General features: G+C 40.0%; 1 protein-coding gene across 1 annotated transcript in view; it reads right to left on the bottom strand.

Annotated features, from left to right (window-relative positions):
- Positions 1 to 2,657: 2,657 nt before the first annotated feature.
- LOC146554246 (glutamate decarboxylase 1-like) overlaps positions 2,658 to 11,226 on the bottom strand; it is a 36,583-nt gene continuing 28,014 nt past the window's right edge. The window contains exons 13-16 of the mRNA XM_085254506.1: positions 10,603 to 10,752; positions 10,201 to 10,308; positions 5,324 to 5,413; positions 2,658 to 4,991 (exon numbers count right to left, since the gene is read on the bottom strand). Of these exons, the coding sequence (XP_085110632.1) occupies positions 4,818 to 4,991; positions 5,324 to 5,413; positions 10,201 to 10,308; positions 10,603 to 10,752 (522 nt within the window). The 3' untranslated portion in view covers positions 2,658 to 4,817. The remainder of the gene's footprint in view (positions 4,992 to 5,323; positions 5,414 to 10,200; positions 10,309 to 10,602; positions 10,753 to 11,226) is intronic.

The raw sequence follows: 11,226 nt of genomic DNA, 5'->3' as shown, positions 1-11,226 counted from the left end.
AGGATGTCCTCCTCTTTGCTTTGTTCATGGAGCCGCTAGCAACAGTAAGAGGAAAATATATAAAGTATTTAAACAGTCACTACAGAAAACTAAACTATGGACCTTTGTATAAAGATCTCCTTTATACAGTGTTTTATTCAAGATCCATCATATCTATAGTTGTTTAATACGTTAAATCTTAATCCAGTTAAATCGCAATCATTCATTGGCTTGTGGAATTAAAAGGTATGATAAAGTCATCTGGATCAGAACCAAAAGATAGCGTCACCCCCCCCAACTAGAACCACAGCAGCCTCTAGAGAAGCCTTTGACAACATCACCAGTCCTACAGAGGATTTGAGAAAGAAATGCGGTGTTTATCTTAGTTTCCAAGTGTTCTGGCAGTAAACTAAAATCTATGAATTAGACAGTCCAAAAATTACTTTGTAGAGTTGCTCTGGAGCTGATATGGTGTCAAGGTTAAAGACTGACCCAAATCTTTTGATAATTTGATCACCAAATTCAAAAGTGTTTAAGGGCATGAACCCTGATCTGGCTGTTCATAGACATTTTACGTCGAAACAAGGTTACAGGAGTGTAGCAGACTTTTAAGTAGATTTTTTTGATACTCTTTAAAGACACCTTGCACTCCTCTGGTTCTTGGTCACCCCTGGTTAAGCCTCCATAACCCAAACACAGACTTGAGCAAAAACAGTAACCTTGGCTGGATTATCTGGTGTCATCACCATTGTTTGAAATCAGCCTCCCCTTCTGTTAACTTGGACTCTCCCTCCATGTCTTTAGATCTTCCTCTGGGCCTTTCTTAATAACTTTCTTTGTTTATTTGGATGACATCCTGATTTTCTCCAAGTCTATCCATGAAAATTTGTCCCATGTCAGGCAACTCCTACACCCTTTTTTTTTTTTCTTTTCTTCTTCTGTCCCATTTGGTTCTTTAGCCATCAGAATTGTTGTCTGAAGACCAACAAGGATACCCAATGGATTTACTTTGCCAAATGGATCATCACGGTCTTGCCATATTGGTCCATTTGATCAACCTTTGTTGTTATTGTTTATTTTATTTTCAGTTGTTACAGATGGGACAGACATGACTGAGGGATAGGAAACATAGAAAGACAGATGAAGGTAAAGAAAAACAGGAGTGAAGAGGGACAGTGAGAAAGGAAACTTAAAAAGAGAAAGAGGAAAAAAAATCTCCTGGATCACCTGTTGAGAGAAAAAGAGAAAACCAGCAAAACAAACAAAGCAACATACTAAACACGACACCATCACGTTAATCTAGCTAAGTGTAAACAGCAGTAAATACTAAACATTCAATGTTGTTGTGCAGCAAGGAGGACCGACAGCGCACAATGTGCTTGGAAATAGCAGCCAATAAAGGTGTAGTTTATGTCTATGAACAGTGAACACCTGTGTGCACCTGTGTGAATCAGCGCGCTTGTATTCAAAAGGTTTTGTTATGGTTCAAAAATATTGGAGATGGACACCAGAGGAAAAACCCACAATAACAACACTGGTCCGGTCGGGTTGAGTCAAACGATGATTTAATGATCACACACGTGGGAGATGGACACTGTATGCAGACAGTCTCAGATCTCATCTCAAAAAACACATCATCATAGTTTTATGAAATCAGGGTATTAGAACGCCCCCTCATGCGTAGTGACAGGTGTAATACAATCAATGTTGACAATTTTATTTAACACAAAGAATAACATTGTCTCCTTCCCGAGGGCAGACGCTACCTGCCCCCCTTCTCCTGGAACCGTCTGTACCCTGCTGAGACACAACATGGCAACTACAAGGACTCTTTCATTTATTAAGACCATCAGTGTGTATTGCTCTAAATCAAGTATATAATATTAAATGAATATTGCTGGATCAGCTACTTCTACTTAAAACATATTAAAACATGACTAAGCACAAAATCACCAAGAATGACATCTTATAAGTGCTGTGTAAGCGCGTGCGGCCTTCCAAGCTCAAAGCCTTTGCCCTCCATAGATCAGCCAGACTCACGCTGGCTGTAGCTTTTAACCTTTAATTACCTTGAGCACAACTCTAGAATGAGCAACAAACTGCAATGTGTATGGAATGATCATGGTTACATCTGCAATGGAAAATCATGTTATTATTCTGGTACCTGTAAGAAAGATCAAATTAAAGTTATCACCATCACTGTAATGCAAAGAATAATGTAAGATCAAAAACTTCAATTTATGCTTAATGCAAAGCTGGTTATATACTTCTAAGGAACTAATAATGACATATTAAAATATTAAATGATAATGAGAAAAACATCCCCTCCTTATTCTACAGTTTCCCCATGTAACGGTCTGCTAGAGGATGTAGAGAGCCATAGCCCCGTCTCCCAGGGCATGAAGCAGGCATGGAGGAGATCCAGGCCCCAGACATCCAGAGGCCTCAGAGTGCGAGAGCCCAAGGAGGACCACCGGAGGGGCATCGTGCCACCCTCATGGGAAGAGCTGAGGAGAGCCCCAGATGAGGGGTCACCCAGTAGCCACGCAGCAGAAGCCAGAGGGGGCGCCCGCCGGCTCTGCCGGCAGCCAGCTGTGCCAGAGTGAATCGAGCCGCTGGCCCCTTTGCCCCGGAACAGGCCTGACCGAGCAACAGGCACCCGCCAAGTAGTCACCGGAAGTGAGGTGGTACATCCCCTACACCTTCTTGAGAACAAGCTCTATGGCAGGGGTAGGCAACCTTTCTGATGGCGAGTGCCATTTAAAATTTCCTCAGAAGTCAGTGTGCCATATGATTGCACTAGCAAAGGCTAGCGAGGCTACAAATACACACAGCCGCTCTATCACGTGACACGTACTGCTGCAACGTGCTACGGTTATGAGCCGAGGTACGCCATGTTGCAAGTTTTGTGAGGTGCTTTTTTGATATTTAATGGATCGGATTACATTTTTTTATTTTTCTCCGATATCCGATCCAGAAATTTACGTCAGTATCAGACCGATACTGATACGTAATATCGGATCGGTCCATCTTAAAATCAAAAGGGCTGTATCGCGACTGATTGCGCCCAGACGCCAAGAGACGGTACTTGGAAAAAATAGCGTGCATCGGTAATGTGGACCCGTGTGAAAAAAGGCAGTGGAGTGGAAACCCAGACGGCGGTAGTTGTCCTATCCCGATATCTTCATGTACCTTGTCTGTGGAGTCAGCGCATACACGGCGAATCATTTTCGAAATTATAAATTCCTGGAGGCGCACATCTAATTCACAAACTGTTGGGTACAAGATTTGGCCGTTTTTAAGCCTCCACGTTGTGAGTATGTTGACCATATGACCAAGATACAGCCAGAGGTTGCCAGCTGTGCGTTGCCATGTAAATAGTTTGCATTTCATGTGTATGCACTTGCTAAGTACATGTGAATAGATCTTGAATAAAAAAAGATAAACATACTTTTCTTTTCTGTTTCATATTTCATATGCTGGTTTGCCTGCAATAATGCCAAATAATAAGCTACTCTGTCAACATGACGTGGTTCTGCAGCATCGCACATTAGGATGTTTTATCTAATGATCTATGACCTCAGTGCATTCAAAATAACACTAAAACCCTATTAAGCGAGATATGAATTTATTTAGACAATTATGCAATCTTACTTAATTTATCGTTAGCTCATTCTCACATGAACATTCATTTAAACATAACTGCTTTTAATTCACATATATAGGAAAACATTTTCTCTTCAAACGCTGTTTGTCAATCACAAAATAATGCAATTTCTTTTAATAAGACATGCCGTTCATAGCCAGACGTTCTTTTGCTGCTCAGTGCTTCTCACTTACTCACTCCTCCCATCCTTCTTGTCCACACACACACACAGTTACAACACTTAATACCCTTTCTCTTTTTCAGAATTATGTATAATGATGGGCTGGCAACACAGACACACACAGAGACTAATCTGTCTGTTGAAACCGGATCACATCTATGCATACAAAATCCACAAATTAGAAACGTTTTCATTACTCAACTCATTAATGGTAAATGGACTGGTTCTTATATAACGCTTTTCTACACGCTTCATACAACTAATTCATTCACCCAATCACACAAGCACTTCTTCTAAGCTCTTAAGTGCTCTATCTAACATTCATATGCATTCACACTCCGATGGATGCATCAGAAAACAACAAGGGGTTAGTATCTTGCCCAAGGATATTTAGCATGCAAACTGGAACCTGGGATCGAACCACCAACCTTCTGGTTAGTGGCTGACCTGCTCTGCCACCTGAGTTACAGCCACCCCGGATTTATCAGACTTATATTTTAATTCATGTCTTTGATTAAGAATAAAGATGATTTATTTAAGATAACAAAACCACATGTAGATAGACTATTCTTATGCACTCCATATAATTTTTAATATAAATGTCAAGTCCTGAATGTTGTCCTTTTACGCTGTCTCAGATGTAATGAGAGGTAAGCCAGGGGACTGCCTCTCTCGACAGAACACATCTTCCACTATTGTTTCTTACACATCATAACAATACATAAAAAATGTTGAGAACAATGAAGATCATTTGATCATTTGGTTATTTCAGATGGTTTCTGAAAGTTAAAGGGCCTGTTGATTAGACAAAAAAATCCATAGTAGAAAAAGACAATAACAGTCAATACTGAATTATTAAATCTGTGGAAAGCTGGAATATAAATCAAGAAAGTTTCCTTAAGCTTCTACACTATCATCAGGCTTTACTTCAATGCATATTATGTAGGCTAATGGAAAACTAAAATTACTTTATGCTTGTATAAATATCAAAAACCTGTTAACTTAAACATTTTAAAGGTCAGCACCCAGCTGGCAAATCTCATCCAGCAGAAAGTCGATGTCCTCTTGTTGAGTGGCAGGATTGGAAAACACACACCTGAAGAAATTGACTTTGGTTCCCAACGGCTGATAGCCAATCAGAACAGAGCCCTTTTCCATCATCCTGCCTTTGATCCGAGGAGCAACCTGCAGAGAAATATATTAAAGATCATCATTGGTAGTATGAACACATGAAGAAACTGAGACAGAAGAGGTCCCAGATGCAGACTAAAAAGACAAATCGTTATCAAAATAACACAGGAAGTAACATGACACAAATATCTAACACAAAGACGACAACCGCCTAATCATAACAGTCACTAATAATAATAGCCTTACTTTTAAAAGGTACCAAAGCTAACTCAGAAACCTAAGGATAAAAATAAGAAAATAATCAAAGAAATAAACCAAGAAATATCTACTACAACAATAACACAAAGCTTAACCAGAACTTAACCACTGTAATGATGTGCACTGACCTGATGGAGTCTTCTATCTCTGTCAGGTCCAGGTGGCAAGCTTCTCAGACTGGGAGGGATGTACCAGAAACACACATTACTGTGCTCTGGCTGTTTGAAGGAGGAAAAGGGACAGACCATGTTTGTTCATTTCAAAAGATGAGAAACCAAAGAGCTAAATAAAGTAAAGAGAAAAAGAGAAGAAAAAAAACAAATAATATCTAACTAGTTAGATACTAGTTAAACTAGTTAAAGGTAAAACAAACAAACCAAAACATGTATGTCCTACAACAGTTCCTGGTTACATGTAAGTTAGACCTGGTTCAGGTTCAGATGGGTTGTCACTTTGCTTATTACTGCCACATTACAGAGCACTGTGGAATTCTGTCCATGTCACACATTTGTCTCTAAACAATCTGTGCTGCTGCGTGCTAGGTGTGCTTAATTTTTATGTTTTGTTGTTATCACCGTTCAGCTAACCAGCCAACAATTTGTCACTGCTGAAATATTTCTTGCACAATTTTCTTTAAATTCTTTTTAATTTTAGTTTGATACATTTCTTTATTTACCGTACAAAATTAAAGCACACTGCACTAGTTTTCATAAGGTAATTAGCAAAAGCAATATTAAAGAGCTGTTTCTGGTTGGTCAATTATCCATCTCCCCATCCGGTGGTAATGTTTGCAGTTACATGTTTACGGCACACTGAGCAGCAGTTTGTTGACAGGTTTAAATGTCTGTATTTTGTTATAATTGCTAGAATCCCAATGCACACACTCACACTTGCTGTTATGAGTCTTTTTTGTTTGTTTTTTCTTTTTAACACATCTTGAACATTAAGCAATACAGTGGTCCCCCGTTTATCGCGGGAGTTACGTTCTAAAAATAACCCGCGATAGGTGATATCAACTTTATTTTATGTTTTTTCTTTTTTTTTTCTTTTTTTTTACAATTATTATAGATGTTTTAAGGCTGTAAAAGTCCTCACTACAAACTTTATAAACTTTTCTCAGACAAGCATGAACGTTTTCACACTTTTGTTTTCATGTTTAAACACTCTCACAGTCCAAACCTTCGTAGAAAAATAAGTCCAGTATTATAGAGTGAAGCCAAAGGCACCCGCGGCTGCCTTTGACGGTGCAAAACGTTTCATCGACATTGTTGTGTTTGTTGTGGAGAAAACCTACAAATTTACAGCACTTCAGTCACACTGCTAGCGATCGAAGATTTATGTAAATTTGACAAGCTGAACGCATTCTGTACTGTACAAGATACACGGCACAAGATTGATTGACAATCTATAGCCAATCAGGACGCAGAACATGATGCGCTGTAAAAAACAAACAAACAAACAAACAAAAACTAGAAAAAGCTGCATTTCCTGCGAAAATGCAGTGTGAATGCCGTGTAGTGGAATCTGAAAAAAGCCGAAGGAGAACTATCTGCTCAAAACACTGTGTAGAAGCTGAACTCTGCTGAAAACTCCTTTATTTGAAAGACTACACTGAAGAGTGTCAAGAAAGCAGGGAAGATGTGCAGCCAGAGCCAGAGGTAGGATTTCAACCTGCGCTATATGGTCTTAAGGCGGCTGCTCATCTCACTGAGCCAAATTGGTTCTCAGGTGACTAAAAAGAGATGAAACTGAAAATTGTCCTGAAAAAGAGGTGAAGATGCTAAAAATTCTATTGAAAAGGGCAGAAGAGGTTGAGATTTGTGCTGATAACAGGTGAAAAAGCTGAAAATTCCACTGAAAAGAGGTGAAATTTTTGAACTTTCTGATGAAAATAGATGAAGAAACAGAAAATTGTGCAGAAAAGAGGTAAAGAAACTGAAAATTCTGCTGAAAAGAGCAGAAGAGGCTGAGTTTTGTGCTGAAAACAGGTGAAAAAGCTGAACATTCTGCTGAAAATAGATGAAGAAACTGAAAATTCCGCTGAAAACAGACCAACAAGGTAAAAAAATCTGCTGAAAAGACGTGAATCAGCAGAATTTCTGCTGAAAAGAGGTAAAGAAGCTGAAGTTTGTGCTAAAAACAGCTGAAGAAGCTAGAATTTGTGCTGAAAAGTAGTGAAAAAGTGAAAATTCTGCTAAAAAGAAGTGATAAAGCTGAAATTTGAGTGGAGAAGAGTGTAAACGGTTGAACTGTTAACTGAAATTTTTTTTGTCATAAGCGGGAATCGAACCCGGGCCTCCTGCTCCGAGAACAGCTGCTCATCTCACTGAGCTAAAACATGGCTCAGCCTGGCAAGCAAAACTGGTGATCACACTGATAATGTGGTCCTATTCAGCAAAACAACTGATAAAACAGAATTATGTGCTGAAATGAGATTTAGAAGCTGAAGTGCTCGCTGAAGATGGCTGTATGTGAAAGGGTACACTATGCAGTGTCAATAAAGCAGAGTGCATGCAAGTACGGAAGATGTGCAGCAAATGTCACATGTTCGATTCGAACCTGTGCCACTAGATCTTACAGCGGTTGCTCTTCCCATTGAGCCAAACCAGCTCTGGTCTCAAACAAAGATATGATGAGAGAAAAAATGTTCACTGTAAAGAAGAAGCTAAATGGTGCTGAAAAGAGGTAAAAAAAATGCTGAACGTTCAGAAAAAAAAAGATAAGAAACCTGAAAATTGTGCTGAAAAGAGGTGAAAAAGCTGAAATTCTTCTGAAAGAGCAGAAGAGGCTGAAAGTTTTCAGCTACTCATTGAGCCAAACTGGTTCTCACGTAGGGCTGTGTGATATGACCAAAATCTCATATCCCGATATAAGAATTCTATCGTCCGATAACGATATAAATCACATAAATGTAACATTTTCTGTAGATTCTGTGAATCTCGGGAAGCTCGTCTTGCGGGAAGTGTTTCCAGCTGTGTGTCATGTAGCTGGATTAACCGATGCATGAAACGATACATTTTTAGACATAAGTTGTAACAGCCGCCGTTTTCTTTGTGAGTATTTATTACACGGCGTGCTGCGGGGAAAAGCCTGTTCTAACGTTTGAGTCTAAGGTTTATTTTTTAGCACCTGGCGGCTCGTTTTTACTTCTCATCCGTAAATACTCTGCTCTTTCACGTGATTCCGTTTATTTTGAAAAGTCTCAACAGGATCTTGAGCTTTATTGTGAAAGGTTTATGTGGAACATAAACAAGCGGACACGCGATGCTGTTACCGTCGTTGTTGCTAACCACAACACATAAAAACAGGCGCTTGTCCGTCCGTAGTGTGGTTATATAAAAGATAAGAGAAAGAGAGAACTTTAAGAAATTAATATAGCCACTACAGTGACCATCAAAACGATGAAAAAATATTGCCGTAAACAGTTTATTTTGCGACACCACGAAACAAACGATTCTGCTGAAAAGAAGCTAAAATTTGTGTTAAAAAGGCTGAAGAAGATGGATTGTGCTGAAAAGTAGTGAAAAACTGAAAATTCTGCAAAAAAAGGTGATAAAGCTGAAATTTGCATGCAAAAGAGTTTAAACAGTTGAAGTGTAAAGCAGAGTGCATTCAAGCAGAGCAGAAGTGTGCTAACAGCCACAAGTAGGATTCAAACCTGCACCAACAGATCTCACAGCAGCTGCTCATCTCACTGAGCCAAAGCAGTTCTTGTCCCAACAAAAGATATGACGAGAGAAAAAATATGCAGGGGGCCCAAGAAGCTGAATTGTTGTGAAAAGAGGTGAAGAAGCAGAACTGTATGCTAGAAACAAGTTAAAGAGCTAAAATTGTGCTTAAAAGAGGTGAAAAAGCTAAAATTCTTCTGAAAGAGCAGAAGAGGCTGAAAATTTTCAGCTACTCATTGAGCCAAACTGGTTCTCACGTAACTGAAAAAAGGTGAAAAAGCTGAAAATTCTGATAAAAACAGCAGAAGAGGCTGAGATTTGTGCTCAATTTCAGTCCACCAATCAGAGGTGCTGCTTCTGTCTGCTTCATCAGGCTGTGTACTTGTAATTACAGGACTGTGATAGTGTATTAATTTATAGTGAAAAAAAATGTTAAACAAGGTGGAATTGAACCCATGACCTTTGGGCTGCAGACCCGTGTCATTACCAATTGCGCCACCTGGAATGGGAGTGGGGGCCTAGAAAACAGAGTCATGAGCAGTCAGAATTAGATCGCGGTGAGAGGTGAAAAACGCAGTTTTTTGGTGTTACAAAACGTCGTGTAACTCAAAAAGTAGGTGGTATAGAAGCATAATTGTACGCGGATCTCTGAGTTTTCTCGCGTCCCTCCTTTTATCCGTGGGGTGAGGAACCGCGACACAAGAACCACAACACAAGGAGGTGTGGCATCGTCCTCAGAGCAGGGACCGGCTGGCCGTGACCCTCCGCCTTCTCTGGCCGCCCAGCGAGGTTGTCCTCCATCAGTGTAATGGCTGCCTCCAAGCTTGCTGGCTGGTGGCATCAAACCCACCATGCTGTCCCCTTGGAGAGCCCCGCCACAAACTTTTCCAGGACCATCTGGTACCTGTTGTGTGGGATCTCTGATCTCTGAGTGATGTGAAATTAATCTTTCACCTGTAGACATGGAGTGGTTTGGCAACCATGATACTGTGCAAACACAACATTAGGATTATTTTAAATTTGATGTTGAATTCGCGATCATTCCAGCATTTTTGGTATGATGTGTTCTGGACAGGAAAAGTATTTTGCTAAAGTAACAGTAGATACTGTTATAAAGTGGAGGTTTAGTCCAACCTTCTTTGTCACCTCTAATATAATATCTGAACTCAACTTACATAGAAGAAACATTCATCATTTTAAATGGCCATGTACCACGTACACCCAGTCTCCAACATAAGGTCATGTTGCAGTGCAAACTGAACAGAAAATTGGTTTGGCATATAGTACTATCAAAGAATCAATATTTCTGGAAAAATATCTGTGAAGAGCACACTCACTTTGTTTTTGAAGACTAGTTCAAATTCTGTCCTTTTCTGCAGCTGATCATAGAGATACTCAGCATTCTCCAGACATTTGTTGACTTGAGATCCAAAGCCGTCTGAGCCCTCACATATTAAATAGTGGACATAGTGAGAGAGACAAATAGTTATTGTTAAAAGGGCATAAAGACATCTCATAACCTGGTTTTGTTTAGGGAGGGAATTGAAACCATTTGCAAAAAACAAATTACTACAAAAAATAATTCACGATATTCTATTGTATTTCAATAATTTTACTCTTGTTTACTAAATGTTTGATATGCTTATACTTAAAGGTTATGTTAGAGAGGTTATGTTACTGACACTATCGCACACACACCCACACCAACATTGCGGTTTTAGTTGTACTTTAAAATATACCTTTGCCTTCCACATCAGCCAGAGTTTAAACACATCAACGTGTCGGCCACACTGGATGCTTTTATCTCCAGTGTCATAGCTCACATCGTATGGTTTGTCCGTCTGAAAAAGGTACTGGGCCCCCAACTTATTACACTCCTGTAAGAGACCCTGAAGATGAAAGAGGCAGAAATCATTCATACAAACTAAAGCGGAAACTACACAGATGGGCCACTACATCCTGACTACCTGCCTGCCTACCAGAAGCTTGCTAAGGTCTCAGCTCTGAGCTATGTTTCCTATAAATTGCATTTGCATACAGTTAGACTGCATTCATCACATTTTTTGTTTGAATAGGCAACTGGCATTAGCCTGCACTAGGCCTTTGTCTGGTTTACAGGGCGATTGTGGCTCAAGAGTTGGAAGTTCACCTTGTAAATGGAAGATTGCCGGTTCGAGCCCCGGCTTGGACAGTCTCAGTCGTTGTGTCTTTGGGCAAGACACTTCACCTGTTGCTTACTGGTGGTGGTCAGAGGGCCTGGTGGTGCCAGTGTCCTGCAGCCTCTCCTCTGTCAGTGCGCCCCAGGGTGGCTGTGGCTACAATGTAGCTGCCATCACCAGTGTGTGGATGACTGGATGTGTAAA

This window comes from Mchenga conophoros, linkage group LG18, assembly GCF_057382185.1.
Source record: "Mchenga conophoros isolate Kocher_MC1m ecotype Shallow Benthic linkage group LG18, M_conophoros_male_GT1.1, whole genome shotgun sequence".
Lineage (NCBI taxonomy): Eukaryota > Metazoa > Chordata > Actinopteri > Cichliformes > Cichlidae > Mchenga > Mchenga conophoros.
This window is presented reverse-complemented; position numbering and strand designations above follow the sequence as displayed.